The sequence below is a fragment of the Barbus barbus genome, assembly GCF_936440315.1.
Source record: "Barbus barbus genome assembly, chromosome: 42".
Lineage (NCBI taxonomy): Eukaryota > Metazoa > Chordata > Actinopteri > Cypriniformes > Cyprinidae > Barbus > Barbus barbus.
In genome coordinates this window covers 25,663,072-25,689,101 of record NC_136720.1, presented here as the reverse complement: position 1 = coordinate 25,689,101, position 26,030 = coordinate 25,663,072, and the positions used below count along the sequence as shown (strand labels likewise).

The 26,030-nt window shown below is 40.6% G+C and overlaps 1 protein-coding gene across 2 annotated transcripts; it reads right to left on the bottom strand.

Annotated features, from left to right (window-relative positions):
- Positions 1-1,702: 1,702 nt before the first annotated feature.
- On the bottom strand, positions 1,703-23,819 carry LOC306861184 (AT-rich interactive domain-containing protein 2-like). Of its 2 annotated transcripts, none has more exons than XM_079403319.1 (21): positions 23,364-23,819; positions 23,174-23,267; positions 22,470-22,567; positions 17,285-17,418; positions 14,401-14,619; positions 14,250-14,317; positions 14,106-14,175; positions 13,721-13,971; positions 12,700-12,796; positions 10,867-11,076; positions 10,567-10,731; positions 10,157-10,232; positions 9,939-10,073; positions 9,622-9,818; positions 6,377-8,583; positions 4,827-4,969; positions 4,604-4,742; positions 4,416-4,498; positions 4,211-4,337; positions 4,028-4,119; positions 1,703-3,135 (listed from the first exon to the last, which is right to left on the bottom strand). In XM_079403319.1, the coding sequence occupies exons 1-21, from the start codon at positions 23,453-23,455 to the stop codon at positions 3,024-3,026; spliced, it is 4,809 nt and encodes a 1,602-aa protein (XP_079259445.1). In that variant the 5' UTR covers positions 23,456-23,819; the 3' UTR covers positions 1,703-3,023. The 2 variants fall into 2 exon arrangements, with proteins under 2 accessions (XP_079259445.1, XP_079259446.1); XM_079403320.1 differs by having other exon boundaries at positions 1,704-3,135; positions 4,827-4,966; positions 23,364-23,782.
- Between the last annotated feature and the right edge of the window lie 2,211 nt (positions 23,820-26,030).

The following is a 26,030-nucleotide window of genomic DNA, read 5'->3' as shown; positions in this document are numbered from 1 at the left end:
GGAAATAAGTAATTTGCCAGATTTTTGGTTAATTTAAAATAATTGTGGAGTCTGGACGCCCTCCTGTGGTGAACTGGCTGAATTACACTATGGCAATTTCCTGGCTAGAAATTATTTTCTATTGATCGGAATTTATTTAAAAAATATATATTTTTTTTTATTGAACTATCCAATGACAAAAATAAAATATGAAATAACTAATCAAGTGCAATCCCATCTAAATGCTCATTTTCATATTACTAATCTCATGGTAAATATTAAGTTTATTCTTAGAAATGCATTCCAAATAAGGGAAGATATTTTAAGATTAAGTGAAAATGAATCTTAAGGTTTTTGTGCATCCTCAGTTATTAATATATAAAAATATATTTGTAGTATATTCACATTTAAAACATTTTTACACATTTAATCATATATTTGATGCATGTTGACTTTTGTTATGCTCTTATTTACAGAAATCTATTTATACATTTATAATAAACTATACATATAATTAACAGTTTCAAAGCAGCTTTACAGGAAATTAATGTTTTTATATTACAAATAAGAGGTGTAACGGTAAAGTAATGCTCGTATGGCATTATAAGTATAAATTAAAGCAATGACTACATGATGTGATCATTACAATGCAAGGAAAATTGAGCAGTTTTATATGTTTATTCAGAGTCAGCTTCATATAGTCTATAGATTACAACAACAAACTGGCACTTTTTCACAAAGAACAGGGAGAGACTTGCCAAACCCAGAGAAGAGACTCATTGTGAGGGTGATGTTTCATCAGAGGGTGTCTTCAGGTGCTTCTGGTTCTGAAAGCAAGACACAGAAGGAGAAAAGGTTAAGTGATGCTCTCCAGTACAGTCGCTAGTATAAAATACAGTAATAATGTACAGGTTTACAGTGATTACTTCTATAAAATAGTGCTGGTATATAATGCATTTTTGTAAATTTAGTCCAGCATAATTCTGAAATGAAAAATGCTCACCTATTTTAAACTTTTCATTCTCACTTAGGTCCATCAGCATCCTTTGTAATAAATCCAAGTCTATTAAATAACTCTCCAGCAGCGCGTTTAAAAGCCTTAATTACACAACGATGCATGCAACTGCATTAGAGAATCAGTAGGTATTATCCCTTGGGAGTATCTGCAAATAGGCTGTACATCATTTCTTTAATTTTATTCCTGCTGAGATCGACGCTTATGCCTTGTAGTGAAGCGGAAGTAGAACTGCACTTCAGTTTCTACCATAAAAGTCCTATTATTATAGTGCGCTATTCAAATTTAATCATTGACTATATAAATAAATAAAAGGAGAATTCAAGGAGGTCAGTCATTTGTGAGGCTGAGATTAAATAGTTTTTCAACAAATCTTTGATTTAGAACAAAAAAGCAACAGATCTAGCAGTTTCAGTCACATTAATGAGGTAAGGAGGATAGAATCATTTATATTATTGTTTTAATTATAAACACTTTATAAGAGTCAGAAGTCTCACACATTCACAGGAAATAGCTTAGTTTTGTTACAAAATAAGGATCTCTAGTCTGTACTCCAATAAAATTCTTATAAATATATATGTGTAGCTCTAGTCTGCACACCAATTTCTCTATATGCATAATAAAAGTCACCAAGCCACCCTAATCAAACACACCTGAAACATTTCAATCCAGATGACTGGGGGTCCCCAAGGAAATAAAGGCATGTCAACAGTATGTCAAAAATGTTCAGTCTTTTATTTAAAAACTATAAACAGTCACCAAAGTAAATGAAGCCAATCTATATCAGACTGTTAGATATATGTATCATCGCACACCCTACAGACACTGCAGAAATGGTGAGGGGGTGGGGGGAAGGGGTCGTGACCCCGCTGGGATGCTAACACAACAGGCAGTAATAAATGTTACACAACACACAGCAGAGAGGACAGCCTGGGGTCCGGGAGCCGGAATGTGGCGTGGTCGTAAGAATGGATCAAAGAAAAAAAAAAACGCAAAATAGTACAATAAAATCCCACACTATATTAAGATAGAAAAAAGATCTGGAGGAAAATATCATACCTGCACAGAAAGCAAAGAACACAGGAGAAAACCTGTATAAAACTCCATGTATTTAAACCAATTTACAAATACAAAAAGAATCAAGTACGGGCGGTCGGGCTCGTACTCTTGACGCTTACAGTGAATACAGGTTGAGGGGAATACCTTCAATATGTTTGTCTCTTCTACAAAATGACATATGATATATTATTTCATACTCTTTCAGCCAGCAAAATGAGTTCTACAAGTTATAATAGTACAAAAAAGGGGAGAAAAACAAAAAAAACAATCACAGTTCCACAAAGAAAAACCTGTAGCCCTCCTCCAGCCCTCCCAAAACTTTACAGCATCAGTACCTTCGCAGAATATTTACAGGGTTTAAGTACATTCATCCACTGCTGAGTATAGAATCACATCTCAAATGAGTAACCAGGGGTTGAAATAAAAAACGTGAGTCTGAACCTACTAACGTAATGCTTCTGATAACAGTGGGCAGCAGCGGCATGAAGGAGGGGGATTTAATTTGATATCTATTCACAAATATTTACACAATTTTTTTTTTTCTCATTTACTCGTATTGGTATTTATTTCAATAATAAATAAGTGAAAATATAATCGGCTCAAGTAAGAAAACCAAGCTATCAAGTTATAAAGAAAAAACAAAATCTAGCCACACCTCTGCCGCCCCGCACCGTTGTCCACTTGCCCCGCCCACAGAATCCCCCCCACGCTCCTCTGGGACTATAAAAATGTGCTCGTCGGGCCAGGCGTGAAGAGGCGGTTAGAAGAGTGAAATGGGCGCTGGTTTCTGAGTGGCTGGTGGAAGACCCGTGGCAGTTTGTAAGGGAGGTGGTGGAATGGAGAGAGAGAGAGGGGTGTGGGAGGGGGTTTAGGGAGACGACCCAATGATGCTGGCGACCTGTGTGGCAGCAGAATGGGGAAATGGGCTTCTCGTCTCCTTCCGAAGGTTGTTTTTTGGGTTGAGCTGAGCTCAGGCCTGCAGAGAGCGCGTGAGTTCGTAAAGGCATTTCGCGAGCGTAGTGGAGACCTCCATAGTGCTCAGCGCCAGCACAGAGAGATGATTTTCATGCCGCCTTACCAATCTGAACACAAACACACAACAAAACAGACACTGATTACATTTATGAAGTCTACTAGCTTGATTTAGTCTTTTTCATGCTGGAACAGGTAAATGCCAAAGTCACATTTCACCCCAAAATAAAAAAAATATTTACTTACATTAACAACAACAATAACACTATTAATAATTACTACTACTAATTAATAATAACCTTAATCAAATTAAACATTTCCTACATTATTCTTACGGAAACATCAATTTTATAGATTTTTTTTTTTTAATTTGTAAAAAAAAAATGAAATTGTAGAAATGATACTGATTTTCATTAATGCAGGGCAGAAACTTTTGTACTGTAGTCTGTACTCCAATAAAATTCTTATAAATATTATAATCAAATTATATTTCTATTTTGATATTGGAATAATAAATCTGATTTCTTATACCTTTCTTTATATTTTAAACTGAGATATGACCCAACAATGTTCTTGACAATGTTTGAAAAATATAAAAATGTCAATAATTACATAAAGATATTATTTGCATTGTTAAATTTGACAGGTAAAAATTGCTCACATTAATATCTTACATAAATGGATCCATTTCTTTACAGAAAAAAAGTTCTTTAGTTTTAAATTAATGCAATGTAGAATTTTTGTACTGTACTAAAAAAAACAAAAAAAAAAAAACGATGAAATTATCTAAATATTTAATGATATTTAAATACTTTACAGTAAATATAGGCTATAACATTACTATTAATATTAGAAGAATAAAAACAGTTTAATATTTTTATCACTTGAAATATGACCCCAAAAATGTTCTTGACAGTACTAAAAAGAATAAATATTCCCTTTTGGCATAAATGATTGATTTTATGCCACAAATCTGAAAAAAAAAAAACACACTTTACTTACTTCCGCCCACAATCAGAGTACTTGGCGATGCTCTTTAACGTTAAGGCAGCAGTTAGTCTAATGTGTTTGGTCATTGGTCCCTCTTTATCGTCCTGAAAAGGGGGGGGGGGACAACGTTTCAAGCTTTACACATCTAACACCAGCACATATGTCATTGATTTGGCATGATGTAATAATACTGACTGTGAAGTCCCTGAACACCAGGTTTCGCGAGCCCCTACGTAAAGCCATCAGAGCTGCACTGGGGTGGTTGACGAGCGCTTTCTGTGGTCTGGGAGGTGGAGGACTGCTGACCGCCGCTGGAGGAGACCTGCACATCAACACCGTCACAATCTCCATCAATCATCTACTACCTTAAACCAGCATGAGCTAAAGAAATCATACACACTTGGAAGTGTTGGGGTTGCTGCCTTGCGTTTGCTCCTCCAGTTTGAGTGCGGCTAAGAGCGCTTCCCTCGAGCAGTGCTTATCCTGCAAAACACACACTGATTAGTCAAACACACACATATATACAGCAAGCAGGGATAGATGTCATTATGACTGCATCAATAGAAAGAGAGAAAGATGGGATCTTGCCTGCAGGTGCGTGATGAAGGATAGTCTCTGGCGAGGAAACGGTTCACAGCCCTCCCACTGGCACTGCCCTGGGTACGCGTCTTTACTGCCATGATAGGTAGCTGCATGGTAAAACACCTGTGACGGCGTGTCAAACCACCTGAAACAACACGTTAAAGTTAGCATGAACCATCCTTCTCAAGACAGGCATCTATAAAGCCAAGCACATCACATGCGTTCTCACCGTTTGCATGCCTGCCACAGACATCTGAAGTTCTGTCCAGGTTTCCGTGCTTGATCTGGAGAGAGGGCGGGTGCTGGAGAACTCTGATTGGTTCCCTGTGTAGCCGGATCCACTGGAGGCGGAGTCTGCACTGACACAGGCTGCTGCACACATGAATAATCAGTGAGTTTTGTAGAAGACAAATTTAAGTTTATAAAATGACAAGCATGTTGTGAATTTGCTTTTTTTTTTTTTTACAGTAAATGCAAGAAATAAAAACGCTGAATTTCACAGATGCATCATTTTTTTCTTGCAATTAAATTCAAAATAAAATGTATAAATATCTCTTAATTATTCAAACTGGGTACTTGATTTGGGTCTAGAATTATATTTGTTTTCTTTGATTATTTTACGATTATTTCTCATTTTGATTCTCAATCGCAGGTGTGGCCTTTGCCATTATTAACAGCTCTTAAATGAGTTGTTTTTACATTTGCTGATACTTCTGTATATTTTGTAAGCCTGAGGAAAACTGACTAATCGAAACGTTGCAAATAATTTCACTATTATGCAAGTTTGAGTAGTGTGTTGGATTTATGCATCTTTTTAAAATTTATTAAGAGCAAGAATGTTTTTCAGCCCAAAAACAGAAAAACTAAGATTTACTATAAAATAATTGTTGCATGATATTATTGCATGAAGATGATGTTGCATTGTTTCACATGCAAGTTCTCATTTATGTAACGTGGAAAAAAATCTCACTGGCATTACAGGAATTTTTGAGATTCCTTGGAATATCCTGGCTGAATAATTGATGTCAGTTCCCGGTTCACATCAAATAAATGAACATCTAACAAGCATATCAAAAAAATCAATAAGTAACTAAACTTGTTTCTGATTAAGACACTACAGCTGGAACAGGGCAAACATTTACAGATATCATATTTCACCAGTTAAATAATCACAGTGCACGCAGCAAGACAACTGTTTTGTGCAACAAGTTTTCTGAAACATTAAATATACAAATGATAAATAATTTAAATAAGCACAAATTTGCAAAATGCTCTAGCAATGAAATCTATACACTGGATAAAATACTTATTTCAATCTGTTGACAGAGATAAAGGTCTCCACAGAGAGTATTTTGAATTGCTCTTTCTATCACTCAATTAATCTATATTAATCCAATTTACATTAATCTAATAAACTATCAACAGACAGAAAGAAAACTAAATAAACCAAGCAAATGTTATAATGAACAACCCCCACCTTAAAAACCATTATAATATAATCAGGTCGGTGTAAGTGCTGAATAACACTCACAGCCTTTAAAGATATGTATTGTAACTGTAATCAACAGATGTAAATAGATACAGTGTAATAAAATAAACACTTAAATGTGTATTTTGGATGCTTTTTGGATGTATTTTGGAAGAAGACAAGTTATGGAAGCAAAGTAGCCTATAATCTCATTGACCAGTGCATGAAAAAAACAATGGTTTTGTCTACAGAGTTATTATAAAAAACAAGCATTAGGTTGTAAAGGCACAATTCTGTCAAAAATGCATTACCTGAGCATTGGTTTCAGGAAGCGGCGAGGGCACACTAGGTCTCTGCTGCGCTGCATTCTCTATTGCTACTTTTGCTACTGTGCTTGGGTCTGCGCCCGCCGGCACGGCCACCATGGTGGAGCTGTTACCAGCATTGTTGGGGTCGCTGATGGTTACTATCCGTACGCCCATTTTGGTTGGGATTCCGGAGGTACCTCTGTCCCCGTCCTCCAGCGGTCTCTTCAGCGGCCGGCTCTCCGAGGTGCCGTTAGCGGGAGGCAGCGGCGGCTCGGAAACGGGCGGAGGTGGGGAGTGGTTATGAGGTGGGTGCTGTTGCCTCAGGCCCAATGTCTCTGAGTTGGGGCCGTTGGAGATCTCAGCGCCGTGGCTGGGCCCGTTGGCCAGGCGCTCGGCCTGCTCTGCTTTGGCAGTGTCCTGCTGAGGAGCAGCAAGAGAGTCCGTGAGGCCCAAAGCCCCGTGCGCTTTCTGAGGCGACAACAACTCGCCGTTCCCCATGTGTTTGGAAGCCTTGTGATTTGGAATGTTTTTGCTCGGATGGGTAGCGTCCGATCGGTCAAAGTCGCACACCCCGTTTACCATTAGCTTTTTAGGGTCAGAGGGCGTCTGCTTCCCAGGGCTGCCGCTGTCACCGCCTTGCGCCGCAGGGCCGTTTAGCGCCTCTGCTTGGCTGTTCCCTGAGTGGTATGGAGGTAGACTCGAGTCAAACTTCCTCCCGTTGAGCAGCTTTGCCGCAGGTCCATCCACCTCTGCAGATTCACCATTACTGGCTTTGGCCGAACCGTCGGTGACGGAGTTGTTCTCCATGACCTCGATCTTGCGCTCGTGGATGTGCAGCCCCGTGGCATCCTTGGCCTCCTCCTCCTTTTGGCAGATGATTTTGTCACCTCGGAAAGGTGGAATGGGCGTGGCTCCTGCAATTGGCAGAGGCGGAGTCAACTGCAGGCCGATTGTGGGAGGGGTTTGCGCTCCCTGGCCGGGGAAGCCAGAGTTTGGCACTACTGTGAAGGTAACTTGGTTGCTGGGCGTAGCCTGCAGAAGGGTGCCAGGGGTGGAGATGATCTGCCCTGGGAGGATGGAGATGGGAACGGCACCGGTCCCCTGCAAGGGGCTCTGCATAAGTTGCACGCTCAACTGAGGTTGAGACGGCATCGGACCGCTGTTGGTCACCTGGTATACGACTTGTGGGCTTGGCGCCCTCGTGCTCGCAGGAGCGGGAACTTGCGGAGCAGGGAGTATGAGTTTTCCGCCTGGGGTGGAAGGACCGCGTTTCGGAAGCAGTAACTGTTTGATCAGACTGGATTCTGTGGAGGTAGGTTGGGCTGGGGGTGGAGGAGGTGGCGGAGTCTGCTGAAACTGCCGCTTGACGGACAGCATGTGGCTGACTGTGTTGGGCGGGGCTTGCTGCACAGGGGAAGCATTTGGGGAAGCGGGAGACTGTGTGGGCTGCGGTTGGATGGTTTGGGGACTGGGATTGGTCAGCACGATTTGATGGATGGCTGGGGCGAATGCGGTGTTGGTTTGTTGATTCTGACTGACGATGACTAAGCTTTGCTGTTGCGGTTGTTGAGGTTGAGGCTGTGGCGACTGTGCTTGCGGTGCAGGTTTGGGGGCAATATTTTGAAACGCGACACGGTTGCTAGTCACGCTTGAGACAGTCATGACCTGCCCTCCTGCCATCAGCGAAGTGCAAGGTGCACTGACATACTGAGGCGGCGCGAGCACCACAGCCTCTTGGGAAGGGGCGCCTTGCTGTCCCTGAGGGGCTTGCAGGCGCTGTTGGGCCACCGGAGGACAAACACCTTGCATTCGACCAGTAAAAATGTGTCCCTGGGGTGGCGGCCCCTGCTGGATCAGTGTAATGGGAGCGTGATGGAGCACAGGCTGCTGGGTAGGCAAGCTGCTGTGGTTGGGAACAGCAGGCGCAGCGGTGGCCGTGGGGATGGAGCTCTGGATCATGGCCGTTTTGAGAATGTCATTGGGTCGTATGGGAACTGGGGCGGTGGCTGGAGGGCATGGAGGAGGAAGTGTAGCTTGGCCTGGCGGGTTCATGGGGAGTCGAGGAACAGTCGGGGCTGGCGCAGGAGCACTGGGAGCGTTGGCGTGCGACGTTCCATGCATGGTGAAGGCCACCTGTGGTGCTGCCTGGCCGGCAGTAAGGCTTGGTGCTGGTGCCCGGACAAGCTGCCCTCCCACACCAGGAGGCAGCGCTGCATGGACAAACAAGAAAGAACAAATCAGCTATAAATGCAACTGGCTTATCGCATTAAACACTGCATGGGCTTTTGTTTTATTTTATACACATGGGCAAATTAAATCTGGTGTTCCAAGTTCAGCACTGCACAATGGGGTTAACTAGGGTCTTATGATTTTCATGATGCAGAAATCATGGGAGGAATTGCAGATTCCAGTCATAAAAATGGAATTGGCTGTATAACAGAATTTGGCTAAATCAAAATATGGCAAGATATGGACTAACGTCTTTTTTATTCTTTTCTTTGTTAATGCCATGTCAGCTTCTATGGCTATGTTAAATTGTGTTTCTCCTTTTACAAGTGTCCTATTATTTATATTCTGCTATTGAAGAGCTTTTAATCATAAAACAAAGAATCTGGATATTCTGTTGTTGTTTTGTTAAATTGTTAACATTTTATGAATTCAACTGATCTGACATCATTTTTGATTATTAATTTTTATTAATAAATATTTATTAATTTAGTTCAAATGGAATTCAGAAAAATGAAAACAGAATTTGGGAAAAACTAAAATAGATTTTTTGGGGGGGGATTCTTAGGGCTCTAGGTTAATGTTCTTATTTATATATTTACGAGGGTAATAAACTTAAATTGTTGTCTGAAGTCTTCTGAAACTGTTTTAAGTCCTTAAGACACTGGGGGGAAAAAATTGTGTGAAACTTTCTTTCTGTACAAAGTGAATGAATATTTAATGAGGTTAGGACTGAAGCAGTTTATGATAGGTTGTCTCTTTCTAAACAACTCGCTATAACATTACAACTTCAACATTTTCACACTGTATAGTTTTCGCACCACAATTCATAGTTTGTGAAAATGGCCTTTCATAAACCAGGGTGTTAAAAGCAGCGCTAGATTCCGTTTATAATAAGTACAAAGAATTTAAACCAGTTAAAATGGGTTTTTAACCAGGGTTTAAAAAGCTTAAACCCAAGAACATCTTTCTGAATTGCTAGAATGAGAGTTCTTGGACCAATAATAAAACAGCATCTCTACCTGACTGGGGCTGAGGGGTTTCTGAGGGAGCTTCATGTTTGGGAACTGGTGCAGGACTGGCCTGCTGCTGCTGCTGATAATAAAGCTGGACTGGAAGAGGAATCGGCCTCTTCCGCACACCAACCACATGGATTTGAGCCTGTCCACTCAGCCGTGTGTCCTCCACACGCTTCACCGTGTGATTAGGAAACAGCGTCCTGAGAAACACACAAGCACGGCGTTGATAATGTGTTTGAGTGGTGAGTTTCAGCATTCAACATTTGGGACAGCACAAATACAACTTCACAGCATCTGCCCAACAGTTCCATTGATCTCACCTCAGGCATTTGTAGAAATTATTGGATGTTAACACGCCACCCCGCGCCATTTTGCTGCAGGTCGCCAGATATTCAGAGTACATCTCGGAGCGAGAGACCGAACCATCTTGATGAACCTCAAAATGAGCATTTAGCCTAACAAGAGCAGAAAGCATTCATAAAACACTAGAAAACATAACAGATTTGAGAAATGCAAGAAGGAAAGATGAAAATCTTACCACTGAGTTGTGAATTTCTCTCCATCTACTTCTACAATCCCAGGTGGAGGCGTAGACTGCACAGGAACCCTGTTCACTACAAAGAAACAAACCCAAACACACTGTAAATACAAATTACATAAACTCCTTTTCCATTTCAACACATTGGCTTTTTGGTGGTAAAAGTAAAACCTGCATATGTAAGATTGGTTACATACTATAAGGTCAGGATGAGGGGTTGGTTTATGGTTAGTTGCATGTAATTATGCACAGTATATTGCTATAGTAAGTACATGTAATGTATAACAAGGACACCGTAAAATAAAGCGTTACTGCATTTTGCATCTATCCTATCCTGCATTGTGTGTAAATCATTTACTCTCGTCGGTTATTAAAAGAGAAAGTACATAGCAGATACACAGGCCACTTACCAGCACCAGGAGTGCCTTGTGTAGGTGGGGGAACGTGCTCGACAAGCTGCGGCCGAACCTCTGAGACCTGACTGCTCGAGGCCTGATGCTCGATGAGTTTTACTGCCGTCAGGGCATCCGGTCCGAACGTGTGCAGGTCCACCGACACCAACCGCACTAGAAGATCTGACATGCACACATGTAAACCGTGTCAGTTCACTGTTCCTGATGGTTAGTGGTGCCAAAAAATTCGGCTGAAACATCAAAATAAATTTGTGATTTTGGAGGGAGGAAATCGTTGACCTATACGTGAACATATACCTATGCTTCTCTCCACGGAGGAGATTTTAGAGCACGTGATCTCCCCGAGCTCAGCCAGCTGGTACAGGACCTCGAGCGCGGAGATGACCAGAATGATGTCCGGCAGCGTCAGGAGGGCGATGACTTCTCGGTACGACTCCTGATCCACATACTCGCAGATCAGAACGCCGTTATCCTCCACTTTGCTCAGGTTCCCGAGAATTTCCATGGCTGCAGGATGCAATGGTTATAATTAGCAACAAGGTTTAACGCAGGGCTCTAGACTGCAACCAATTTTTGAGAATGTGTGAGTTAAAATTTCACTCGCATTTGTGCGAGTGCATGGTTTGCGCTGCTCCAAAGCGTCTGCTCCAAACAGCACGCGCTGCACAGCCAACAGCTCATTGTAGCAGTAGAGTCTGGTTTATACTTAGGCTTAGGGTAAGTCGTTACTTCAGTACGAGCACGAAGGTGCACGTGGCAAAAATTGAGGCGATGGCGGACGGAGGATTTGGTTTTCAAGCTAAAGTAAAGTAAAAGACCGCTTCTTAAACCAAAGAAGGTGAACATGTCGGTATTCTTGTGGAAAAAATATGCAAGTCCTGTCACCGTCAGGCAGTTTAGTTTTACTTTTCTTTTTGAAAACCTTGTTATCTTTGCTGTTTACCTCACGTCACACTATGGAGGCTTTCTTTAAAAAAAAAAATTCATTTATTTGATTCTGCAATTTGCGCTACACGTTCTGTAATTTATTAGTCTGTAATTAATTTACTAGGTGTATGCCATGCCTTATCTTATTCGTTTTTGTTAAGTTTTGTTATTTGGGTTTGTTAAGTTTTGGCAAGTTCGTCATTGTAGCCTACTGTTTTATTGACATTGTGCTTTTTAATTAAGAATAACAATGAGCACGTTTACATGCACATCAATAACCTGACAATGCAAGTAAGCTGTGTTTACATGACTTCATTAATAAATCAGGTTATTTGTCAATTATACATTTGTCAGTTGTGATGTTAAATTAAGCTTGCAACATGTCAGCGGGAAACTTACAGCTCATATATTATCCTCTCATGCAGTTATAATGCAGCATTGTGACTGAACCACTTCAACTTCTGCACGAGATGAGAACACATTTTTATAATTTCCCGAGTCATGAAAAAGTCTGCTTTTGTGATATATTTCCTTCTTTCTTTATTGCGAGACGTTAATCTGCACTAACTAGGCATTCCTGTCACACATCACACATGCGCACTTCAATAAGCCAACAGAAAGCGGGTTACTGCGTTTACATGCCGCGTGAAATCGGAGTAAGAGGCAAAAATCTACCTGGTATGACCAGTTTATGCTTAAGCCATTTATGACCTTACTCCAATAAAAGAAAATGGGTTACCGCGTTTACATGACCACGTGCGTTTCTGGCTTATTTAGCATAATCGGCTTAAGAACAAGCATGTAAACGTGCTCACAGAATCTATCTTTTGTTTTAGTCTTAAAACTGAAAGGTGTATAGATATAAGCAAAACAGACAATTATCTTTTCTTGTAAAACGTGACAAGATCGCAAATTCGAAAGCACCCGAAGCCCGGCTTAGAACAGCAAAAGAGGAGCTCCCATTCACAAAATACAAATCACAAATAATACAACTGATGAAAAAGAATGGGTTGAATGTTAACCACTTTCGTTACCATATAACTATGATGTATGACAAAAGTTAAGCAGCATGCACTGATTAATCCCATGTTGTAGCAAAAACAAAATTGCGACCAAATTATGTGCTCGTGCAACTGAGAAAGTTAGTCACAAAAGAGCAACCAGGTTTAATGGTATGAACAGTTCACCCTAAAAGACGCTTACCCCTCATTTTGAGAAAACGATCCCGTGACAACAAACACTTCGTGATGGTGTGAAACATCAGATGCGTTGTTCGGAAATCAACTGGATCCAACTGAAGCTGAAAAAGAACAGAGAAATTTAACAAAAGATACAAATGACCAACAGATCCAGACATGAAGCTTATAGAGTGCTGCATGGATAACATTTATATTTTAGCACTTCTGGTTTTGAAGTCAGTGGGTTATTTGACTGGGTTTTTGGTTAAATGCTTGAATTAAGGTTTGTGGTGAACCAAAGCTCAAGATTTAGAAATTTCATTCTGTGACATAAAATGTATCAGCAATTCCCGGTTTGTGATTTTTTTTTTTAAAGCTTTTACTTTTCTTGAAATAGCTAACAAGCATCTAAATGAGACTGCAGAGGCCGTTTGAGAAATTAAATGTCATCATGCCAAACAGGCAAATTCATCTACTTGCTATTCCACTTTATAATTGCGCTCTGGCAAACTATTCTAAATCATTGAAAATTAAAAGAAAGTTTAATGGTATTGATACTGAAGTCATGTGATGATGGTGCAGCTTGTTTATAGTGTATGTGTGTGGCTTTTTTACTTCTGCCGATTTGGCCTTAAGTTGTGTTTCATTTGTTAAGATTATCATGATGAACAAAACATCATTAAACATGGTTAGTTGGTGTTTTAACGTCATGTCGGCTTCTTTGGCTATTAACATGGCGAGTAACGAGTTGAAATAACGTAAAAGAGCTATGTAACAATCTATGTTTGCTTAAGAGAGACTCTAAAATGGATTCAGATTTGACGGTGTAATACAGTAATACAGTTTCCTAAGAGATCTTAAACCGCAAAATGTCAAAGAATCATGAAAATTTGTTGTTACCAGAGCTTATTTTCTACAATAATCCAAAGGCCAATGGAAAAATCCTGTTGGGTTTTTTGTAAAAGAAACTGATGTAAACTTACATATTGGCTGACAAAAATGTCATAATTGCAGCACTCTATACCGATGTAGATGTTGACTCTAACCTCTCCGGCGACGTTGCCGAGCGTGTCGAGACCCAGCTGCCGCAGATGCACGAAGGTGCAGTGTGCACACAGTAAGAGGAAGCGCAGACATGTGCGATTAGCTGCCAGGAGTTTGATGTTGGCCTCCTCGAAGGACAAGTTCCTCAGAATCATTGCCACCTGCAACACCCGCTGACCCTCGACGTCTCCGATGCCTACGGCACGTGCCGGGTGGAAGAGAGGAGTGCAGACGCCCCTCGTCTCTAATCCAACTGAACAAATTATACAATGCATGCTTAGTGTGAAGTAATGCTCGGTTAAAACACATCGACTAATCGAAACTACACTTCATTGAGCGTCTTCACCACATCAAAGGAGAGTAGCCGGGACGTAAACAACCACATACTTTGAGGTGTGCAGCTCTTGTCTGAGATGAGATCTTTGACTTCATTGTCTTCAATGACATCTTTCCAAAACTAAAATAAAAATAAGAGTTAAGACCACAAGAACAGATACCATGCAAGAAATGCAAGCTGACATCTTTTCTTACCCTCACAAAATCTCGTGACGTTTTCTCCTGCCAGTCTGTCCCAAATAGAGCAGAAAAGCTGCCTAATGCTGAAAGACAAACATATGTAACGTTAGCATACCCATGCAGTCCCGAAGTGCAAATACCCTAGTAACCGCAGTATTAAACGTACAGTCGTCGAAGACTCCCGCGTGTGCCAGCAGCAGCGTGACGAGTTTGGGCTCTTTTTCTAGCTGCATGGCGTGTTTGCTCTCGTTGGACAGGAGCGTGCACACATTAATGGCAAAGTCCACTTCGTTCGGGAGCCCAGACAGGAGAGACAGCACCAGTTTGTTGTAATCAGATGGAGGGACGAAATCCGTCGACAGCCCATAGCTTTGGCGGAGATAGTCTGTCAAACAAAGGATGAGCAAAAGATAAATTGTTTTATATTTCTAGAGATTTCCTGAAGAAACTGTAAGCCGTAATTGGCCATGTGTCTTGGAGGTGGCTTGAGACTCATACAAAACAAGGCCAAGTGTGAATACATCTAGTTGTTCAGACCACATATGTAAACTTCACTTCCCCCAAAAAGATCTACATCAGCATATGGAAGTTAGGGGTTTGGTCCAATGAAATATTGATTGCATTTTATTTTACAATCCTGTTCTGCATGTACATACTTATATATCGTATGTGTATCTTACACATACTTACTTACATACTGAAGTACTGCAACTGGGTAATAAATAGGTACCAACCCTAAACTTACCTCTTAACATATTCTTATCCCAGTGTAGTTACCTTATATTACTCAGTATTTTATTAGATAAGTACATTATAAGTGCACATACTCTAAAATAGTGCAACCTTTATATCAAAAAAGTCTCAATTTAATTCATAAAATGTAAAAGTTAAAAACAAATTCCCTATGAAAAGTTGTATTTTTTCAGAAATTGTCTCGTCGTTTTTTTTCTGAATTCTGCGCTTTATGATTTAATACAAATGTATTATGACAAAAAAACTGGTAAATTCAAAATTAATGCATTAACCTTTCATTATTTACCTTTTTTACCACATCAGCAAAGACTATATTCATGGCAAACTCAAGAACAATAACATTTAAAACAGTCTTAATTACAACTCTTCAGATGAACCGTACACAATTTAACTTATTTAATATTATTCTCACAAAACAAATTCACATGACGTCATTACCGTGGCGCAAAATGCAGCTGGAGGGCAAGAACTAATTTTTTCTCCATAGGAATCAGGAGCAGAAACGCAAGATGCCTGTGTTTTGCGTTGTTTATGAATTCTCAAATGGAGAAAACACAAGGAGATTTTATAGTGTACGAAAATGTGTTGCTCAAGGAAGGAAAAGTCAAGAAATTGACTGAAAAACGCAGGAAAAAGTGGCTTGTAAACCTGCATCTGCGGTCCGGAGGAGCCGATCGGAGAATGCTGGGGTGTGTGCAAATTGTTAATATAAGCTATAATATTAAGATATTAATACAGATATAAATAGATAATCCAAGGCTGCCACCTCCAGCATTCAGCGTGAGACAGTCAGAAGTCACTCAATGCTAAATGCCACACGTAGACACGATGTAAATAAGATATTATTTGCAGTTCAGAGAGCTTCATCGATTATAACGGAACATTGTGAGATTGCAATAAATTGAAGTGAGTGACCGCTTTTTAGTGATTATATAGAAGCGGCATTTACTCGCCGTCTAGGCTGTAAACAATTCAGAATTTCAATAAGTTTTGCTTTACGTGCTGCTAGGACCAACAAACCCTGCATGCAGCAAAGTGTCAGGAGTGACTGAAAAGAGAACGGATGAGCTCTCCGTAGAAGTCCGTACTGTACTGGTTTAGGTGCTATAACAATAGAAAGGTATAAACAGAAAAACACAATGTTACGTGATCCTTATGTTATAAAGAGGACCGATTTTTGGCCGTGGGTCCTGTTAGCAGGACGTAACACAGCTTTTATTTAAATTCTGATTTGATTATAGCCTAGAAAACGAGCAAATAGCGCTTCCATGTAATCACTAATGCTGTTTCGGTTCCTTATCAGTGAAGCTCTCTGAACTGCAAATAATCTTATTTACATCGTGTCTACGTGTGGCGTTTAGTGAATTCGGACTGGGACAGTTCGTATCTATTTATATATATATCTTTATTAATATATTATTATAACTTATATTAACAATTTGCACACACCAGCATTATCCGATTGGCTCCTCCCGACCGCAGAAGCAGGTTTAAAAGCCACTTTTTCCTGCGTTTTTCAGTCAATTTCTTGATTTTTTCCCTTCCTTATGAGCAACACATTTTCGTACACGATAAAATCTCCTTGTGTTTTCTCCATTTGACCAATTTGAGCATTCATAACGCAAAACACAGGCATCATGAGTTTCTGCTACTGATTCCTATGGAGAAAAAATTACTTCCTGCCCTCCAGCTGCATTTCGCGCGTCATCAGAATTACGCGTTTGCAAACAACCTATTCCTTTTTAGCAAATAAAGTGCAGCACATCAGAGGTTGATTGTTAAATTTAAAACATGGACGAAAAATTTGTTATTGTGTGATATCCCGTCAGAAAATAATGCTTTATTAATTATAATTAATACTCTTTTTTTTTATTATCTTATTATTACTTTGAGAAGTACAATCTACTATACAAAAGTAATGCTTGTCAAATGAAAGGTCATTCAAAAGTCATTCAAATTAAATGACTTATTTTGGCAGGTTGTCAGGAAGAGTTTGTGTGTATCTGCTGATAGTTTAATCAAATTGTGAAGGGCTGGTGAAGTGACTCTCAGAGCAGCTCTGGAGATGAAGTTCACGTGTTCATGTCCTCATATAGTCAGACTAAAACCTACCTCAACCCTTATGTAAAGGGAAATATCATCTGTCTCTCTGAAAGGAGTGCAGTGGCAGGAGTACTATTTCCTTCATGGCATTAAGAGTTTTCACAGGTGCAGCTCCAGCGCACACTAACCCTTTGAGCTAGCTGTGTGTGTGTGTGTGTGTGTGTGTCAGAGAAGCAGACTGGGCTCATCTGTACCTGATACAGTGTGTTGCTGGTAGTTGTATGACGTGGGTATTGCACCAATCGGAAGCAAATGTTTAGGATTCCCCGGCTGCTCCTCTTCATCCTCCTCTCCAAAGTGATGCACCTTTTCATACTTCTCTAGATAGCTGCAGAGACCAGAAAAAGACATCAGCACACACAATGACAGACAGATGGATATACGCTCATGATCCCAGGGGAAATTTAAGAGACACGAAGATTTAAACATCCAGGCACATTTATTGAGCACCTGTTTAAAAGATCGAGCGGTTATAATATTATTGTATACATTGATGCCAATAAAACATATTTAGAGTAGAAGCGATGACTGCCAATATGATAACCATACATAGTAAACAATCTAAATGAGACAAAGAACGGCATCTTAGCCAGAAGTGACGGTTTAACTTTAAAAAAGCCTTAATGATGGATTTGCTTCATATAAACACGCAGCAACATAATACACACTTGATTAAAACCCCATTAAAAACACTTAAAACTAGGTAACTGCATACTTTACCATCTCACACAGCTCTGTAACCTCACATACTGAAAGACTGTCAGAAAGCACAAGCTGTTTATTCCAGAGAATCAGGGATCAAGCGTATTGTGAGTCTAATAGTAATATTCACAGTCCTGCTCCGGGTGAGTATGACTCATGAGTGGTTCCCTCAACTGAATGAGCTTTCGCTTACACACACACCTCCCACGTGCTACAATACAAACACTATAAATAGCTATCTGCACACCATAAACACTAGAAAAAAAACACACTGTACTGGACACACACAGCGCGGACAGACATTCGCTCACTGGACTGCGCAATTGTAGGATTTTAATTAGTGATAGTTGATATCACCGAACAAGATAACTGAGAAATGCTCTCCCTTTTCAAATGTCAGTTTCATTTATTAAATATTTGAGAATTTTAAGTTGATATGTAAAAACGTGTTTGCTGCAATTAAAGGGATCATTAAATCTATGTTATTTTCTCACCCTCACATGCTTCCAAACCTGTATGACTTTTTCTTCTCCATGGAACACAAAAAGAAAATATTTTGACAAATGTTGGTTACAAAATGGTTTCAGTTCCCTTTAAGTTTCACTGTATTTTTTTGCACATATAATGGAAGTCAATAGGAAATTAAACTGATTGGTTACCAACATAACATTTAAGTCAAAAACGTTTGGAACGACATTAAGGTTAGTAAATAACGACAATTTCCATTTTTGGGTGAACTATCCCTTTAAATTGTATATCAACGTTATATTCACCACCTGATTACAGGCTGATGTTTCTCGAGACACTAAATGAGGACCTTCTGAAAGCATCAGGTTTATTATGTACAATTTAAGTCAGGGGCACCTAGTTGTGTTTCTGGAGGTCTACCTTTCTTGCAAAGTTTAGCTCCAGCACTAATCAGATACACCTGAACCAGCTAATTAAGATCTTCAGCAGGACTCAAATACAAACAGATGTTGAAGGCAGCTCTCCAACAACCTTTCTTTTCTTTCATAAACATAAAAGGTAAAAAACACAGCAAACCGGGTATGTAAATACAGAAATGAAGCTGACATGAGGAACTATGGCATCCAGTCAGTGCTCACGTGACTGAGGTCCAGACAGAGAATTACTGCCCTCTACTGGAGACACAGAAGAAAAAGGTCAAGTTTAACCTGCAGGAGCTGCTGAATATATATGGACTGTGACTAGGAGAAAATCAAATAGGACCCGAGACAACAGTTATTCAACAAACATCTTCAAAACAGAATATACGCAATGCAGCTTCTCAATATTACAGTAAAAACCTAACTAAAGTGGTGTAGGTTTGGGGATAACCTAGAATAAATTAACAGGATTTACAACATGAATACGTCTCCATAACATGTCCATGAGAGTCTACATATTTACACGCAAAATGAACACTCAATAAGGTGAGAGCAGACCGACCAAAAACAGATCTGAGACCAGCAACAGCTTGGACGGCTTTACTCATAAATGAACAGAAGAATGAAATTATATTCTATGCGTTCAGACAAATTGCATTCAAGGTTAATTTGCATGCAATTTAAAGAGTTAGTGATGTTCAATCTGCAAATAAACATTCACAATGCATTTACAAATCAATTAACTAGATATAACTTTGTTTGGGAGAGACATTTGATGCTTATTAGAACAGCAATAAACAAGTTTTACTAAAACATCTGTTATTTCAAGGTGTTCTTTGGTACAGTATAATTACACAATTAAGTACCGAGTTATATTGATTAACACCACGTGCTTACTACAGGGTTAGGCTTTGGTTTAGGGTTAGTTACTTGTGATTTTGCATACTTTACTGATATTAGATGTAACAAGGACACTAAAACAAAGCATTACCAAACATTTCAAAAAATATATAAGCATGCAAAATGTTACTATATTTATATTACGAGTCAAATGAACACAATCAACTGATTTGCTAAAATGAATCAGAGTTAATACAAATTAGCCTCAGAAAACTAGAACGCATGCTCCGTTACGCTGTGCATAAAAAATACAGCTGCCCTGTCCTTAATAACTGACCATTTGCCAATTAAGACATTGACATGTTTAGCTGCTCTCCCCTCTTTAGTTGGCAGACGGAGTGCCTGACTGCAGATGCCACATTTAAATGACTCATTTCACATGCTCCGATCAGTGCTGAGCGGTTCAGCGGTAAGCTCATCACACCACAAACCCAAAGACCCAAGTTCAAATCCCTCGCCAGCTCTTCCTCAGCTGCGACGGTGTAAACACAACCGAATTCCTCTTTTCGGCGTGACTGATAAGAGTTAGACTACACAATGGTGTCCTAATGGAGACACCTGCAATCCATCAAACAAGTGCAAATGAAATCCTTCATTTTTGTCTGAAGACTCACACTAGTGTTAGCGGAGACGTTTTGGAGCCAGCGAGCGTTTCTCGGTCTACGTGGTGCGAGTGAATCGGACTAAGTGAGATCCGACAGAAATGAGGATCCTGCTAAAGCAAGATCTTCTGAATCCCTTCGGCTGTGGAAAGACCTGCAGGACTTTTCCCTCGTTTGATGTGCACGGGATGCTCCCGAGGTAAACCTTGAACGCCGAAAAACAATCTTTGTAAAGTACATCTGTATTTAAAACATTCCACCATCCTTTCTGATCCACCTGCAACTCAAATCATGTTACTAGTTTTGAGTGTAATATAGTCTGATATATAGTCGAACAAACAGGCATAATATGTAATACTGCAAAAAAAAACATCCAGAGATTCTCTCTCGTTTGGTGTTGCAAAAAAAAATTTCTTTATCACAAGTACTGGTTTCCTCCGAGCGATCATGTCTGTCTAAACTCACTGGCTTCGCTTCCACCAATCGCTTCAAACTCCCTGAGAGACGGATACACCTTAACAGGACACAAACCTCTCCAGGTTTCCAAAAACAACTGGCGTTACATCAGAATTGAGCAGCACTAAGACCTTTGATTATGAAAATAAAACCCAAAGAGAGCATGCCTAATAAAAATATGCATATGCTGAAAATAAAACCAGTTAAAGCTCACGCAATCTCTCCGTGGAGCACTAATTCTGTCCGTACGCCGCTCTCATGAGGAAGACACACAGGAGAACAGCGTTTTGCATCCCTCGTCGTTCTGAGCTCTCGTCGCCGACAAACAACCTCTCTTGCAATGATTGTGAGGATGGTAAAAGACACTTTGCAGAATGGTAATTACGATTAGTCCACTGCATGGCAGGTGTACGTCTCCTTCTCACGGCCCACACAGCCTAAACGCTCCCTGCTGCCAAGTCTGTCTGTCTCACCCCCCCATAACCTACTAAACTAGAGAGAAAAGCACGTGGAAAACCAGCAGCCGCACTCACTGTAGAACAGACAGCAGTGCTACGGCCGTACGCTACTCACTGCTGATACTACAAATATATAAAAACAGGAAGATTTTGCATGTGTTACAGCTGGTGAAAGTTTTTAGTGGTTTACACACGAATCAACCGTATGCATGCTGTAAAACACCATTAACCACATTTACAAACACACTTACATTTCACTGCTGGTAACTCTGTATAATTGTGTATGACGAATAAAAAAAATCTTGAAACATCAACCTAGAAAGCACAAAACACGTTGTATTGCAAAATAAAGTGACAGTTGAAGTCTGAACAAACCAGCACAGATCCAAAACAATCATCCACCATTGTAAAGTGTACTGTCCCTTATTTAAAAATACAGGACGCAGCTCATGCATGTTATACAATTTCTAATAAATACTTAAACCAGATAAAAGACAAAACTCTGCCTACAAAACAAAAGACTCCTATAGACCAATGCAAATGACAGATGCATCCTTAAAAGTGACCCAAATACAAGTCCAAATAACTCAAACTCCCTGATTTAAACTTAAAAATCCTTCCGTATTAAAACACAAGGAATGTTGCATTGAAACATTTATAGAGACCCGTGTGTAGAAATCAATAAGTGGTGACAAACTAAGGCCTCATTTACAGTTTTCATCTCATATTTGAATATACAAGAATCAGCACATGCATGTTGTGAAGCTTAAAAATACTAAATATCAAATCACAAAAAACTGCCTTCACAACAAAAGACTCCTATAGACCAATGCAAATGACAGATGCATCCTTAAAAGCGACCCAAGTCCAAAATAGCCATCTAAACACTGGAAATCCTTTATTTAGATATTAAAATCCATTTACATTAAAATACAATAAATGTTGCATTACAGCATTTTATACAGGGCAAAAAAGCTGAAACTAAACTGTATAAAAACCATCTAAACTACATCCTATTACGGAGTTGTCTCCATTATTGAAATATACAGAACCTGCCATTAAAGCAAAGTACTTCAATGCAATGCATCCTTTTAGATGTCCAGAAGAACCATTTATCACTGTAAAACTCCCTGATTTAAACTGTATTTTCCACATAAAGATGCATTAGCAACACAACATGAGCTGATATTAAAAACACTGTCAAAAGTCAGCTTTATGCAATCAGCAACACAGACATACGATCCTCCAAAACACACGCTTTCGAGTCAGAACCGAGCCGCATGTTTGAGTGCATCAGAGCAGAGAAGCGCCTGTAAACATTGAGCACATGTGCTGGAGCTGATCAGAGAGAGAAACTGAATAAGAAAGACTCACCGAAGGTAGTACTGTTTCAAAACAAAAGCAGCATTCGAGCAACTCCTGGGGAAGTTGAAATCCTCGCTCAGTTCGGCCCACTGGTTCTTGTCGGACACCTGTAGGGTGATGAGACAGGTGAGAGGGGTTCGGTTCAGATGCAGGACCGTGTGTGTGTGAGAGAGTGTCTGTCTGTCTGTGTGTGTGTGTGTGTGCATGCTAACTCCCATTAGCACTCCGGCTAACTTACACTTTTCCATGTGAAATGAATAAATCAACCCAGTAGCAGGGAAACAAGGTGCTCCGAGAAGAACCCCTCCGAACCCCCGCGTCTGGACCGCGGATCTGACGCGGTTTGCGGCTGTATTTACATCGAGGAACACACAGGCCTGAGTGCGGCCTACAGTCGCTCAATCCTCCGCCACACGGGAGAGAGAAAGCCGCTGATGTACACGGCGGGTCCGGACGGGGTTCGGTGCCTCAGCCTCGGTACGGGTAATCGATGTAAAAGCCGCCCGGTAATTTTGAAGTGAGTGTGTGTGAAAGTGTGTGTGGGGCCAGTATACGTACACACACACACACACACACACACACGTACATACATACACTCACTCTCTCACATACATACACTTACACAGGCCGATGCACCGAACCGAGCCGAGGAGTGGAGTTGGAAGAGTGTGTGTGATGAGAAATGTTAAGTTTAGTGTGTGTGAGGAACTTACCTTCGCGAAGCCCCCTAAAGACACCACTCTCATATACAGAGTGCCCAGGTCCAGCTCCTTCCCACCCACCACGGGAACCTTTTTAAACGGAGATCTGTGGAGAAAAACAGCCCAATTGAGCCCCGTCCGGACCCCTCACGCGCCCAGCGCGGGTCACCCAAGTTATAATAAGAGCGAAATTCCCGCTCACCCTCTGCTGTGGTGAAATTGCCGCAGCTCGTCCAGGAAAGCCTGTCCTTTCCTCCGCTGCACGGGGAGGTTTTTCCCCGTCGAGTTCGCCATCGTTTCGCTGAAATTCGGTCAAACCCCCGGCTCAGATTCGGTTCCTAAGAGTCCGGGGATCCCATGCTCCGGTCCGCTCCGCTCCGGCGCGGCTGCGTGTTTGAAAAGTTAAAGAAACGACGGAGGATGAGAGTGGAGAAACCCGCTCCAACGGCAGCCCGAGCAGCCCACAAACCCGAGCGAGCTCAGTCCAACGGCACCGCGGCACCGCTCATGGCTGCACGGGAAAACAACGGTACCGGCTGCGCCTGTGTTGGGGTTTGGAGTGGGTTTTTTGACAGTGCGGGACGGACGCGGCTCCGGTTTAATCGCGCACACTGTGAAGCAGCAGAGGGATCCAGTTCAGACAAAAAGACCCGAGGCCGCGCGGCTCCGCGGCGCCCCCCAGCAGGCAAACGTCGGTACTGCAACCGCCACAGCGCCGCTCATGAACAATAGACGGAGCTCGCCGGAGCGAAGGGGGTGTCGCGAAACTCCTCCAGACCGTTAAAAAACGGAAGCCTGTCATGAGCGTTGGTTGGGGGAAGGGAGCTGACAGCTTACACTAGCTAAAAAGAATAAAATTCAAACAGTGACTGCGCCCCAAACGACAAATTATACACTATGTACTCAACCATGTAGTGTATGAATACATAAGGTTATTTTTGGTGCATCCCAAATTGCTTACTTATGCACTATTCTGAGGTTTTGCAGTATAAATAGTGCAAGTAATGCTTCACTGAAAATTTCAAAAAGAAAAAAGTACACTTTAAATACCCGGATGATGCACTACTTGCACTATCTATCATAGATATACATAGATGCAGCATTAGCGACTCTTTCTATGGGCCATCTGCTATTTTTGGAACAGTCTGCAAACCCTTGAGCGCATGTTGAGCGTGTGCATCTACAACAGCAAGTTATACACATATCTCTGAATATTCGTTGATTATTATAGTGAATTATGTCAAGTTGAAAATCATTCAAAAATCAATGTATCTGGATCGGTCGAACGTGTCACTGCAAATCTATGATTTATACTACAAAACATAATGGAATAGTGCATAAGTACGCTTTAGGTGTTTTCTGTCCCACACAAATAACTATGAGAAAGAAGTTTAAATTAATATATTTTCAATATTTGTTATTAAAACATAGTCACGTGTCATTTGAACTACTGAGTTTTGCCATATTCTATATATTGCATAGTGCCTTATGAAAATGCATGACCAAAAGCCTTGCAGTCTGTGACAAAACCCCACAATCTGCGCTTTGTTGCGGCAGATGGACCGTAATTTACTCCCGGTCCCTTGTAATAAGCGCCGGGCGGATATAAACGACACGGGGTGACTACATTCAACCATTACACGCACCCCTCTCAAGTTATTCTGCCACAAAATGGCGGAGCTCGACGCGAAAGACCCCATTTTGTCAATCAGACGATAAGAACAGTTCAAGGAAGCGGAGTTTTGTATTTTTAACGCTATTTCGAGCGAGTTTGGGATGGTTTTGCTGCGCCTGCTGATATGTTGACTCGTCGCGCGGTGGAGAATAATGTCCGCGCGCTCTGGGTTTGAAGCAGCTCGAGCGCTGCAAGAGTCAAGACACACGAATATATATTTATCTAGCTAGATCAGATTTATATCATATTTTAAATACCACGTAATAAACCTGATGGGAAATCATTTTTATCTATAGCATAGAAGATATTTGACTTTAATATTCTGGTTAATTAGATTTGAAAACCTAGTTTACTTGTTGTATATATTTATACTCTGTTTACGTATTTTAATATCTTACGTTTTGTACTGTAAAGTTGTATATTTATGTCTGCTAAGAAATGCATAGCTGTGTAAACCATGCGTTTATGTGCTGGATTCTCACGGTGATGGAAAACCTGGAGATATCTAATCTCTAGGCCTAGAAATGTGAAGGAAATTGTTAAATATGAGCATCTTATGCTTTTTTTTTCTGGACATAAATCTTCAAGGACTTGACATGTCACGAGGGAACCATGCAAACATTGCATATAGAAATGCACAGACATAAAGACTGAAGGATTGAGTTTACATGCAGCTTTACTTCAGATAAAAACCTGCATCATCAGGAGTTATTAGACATAAGCCACTCTACCAGATTGGCCACCTAATCTGTTTAATATTAGTCTATCATCTGATGAATGCACGAGCAGAATTATACATCCAGTCTTTGCTAAACTCAGACAACCCCAGAGACTAAATATGAAGGTTTTGAAGGGAAAAGACAAGCTGTAAGTATCCAGATATGATCAATAAAAGTGGGTAGAGCGCGCCATCATGTGGTTAAATGGCTACATTTGAACGAAGAGCATAATTGCATTAGTTGGCCAAAGAAACACATGCTTATGTACAAGCATGCTGACTGAAAATAAGTTTCTAATAAATGTGTTCATGCATGTTTGGATGCATTATTTTAGTATCACTGAGATAGCATTATAGTTTTTATTATTATTACTGTTTTTAGTATTTTTTATTCAGTTTTAGTCATTTTAGCACATTATAGCCTGGTTTCACAGACAGGGTTTAGACTAAACCAGGATTAGGGCATAGTTCAATTA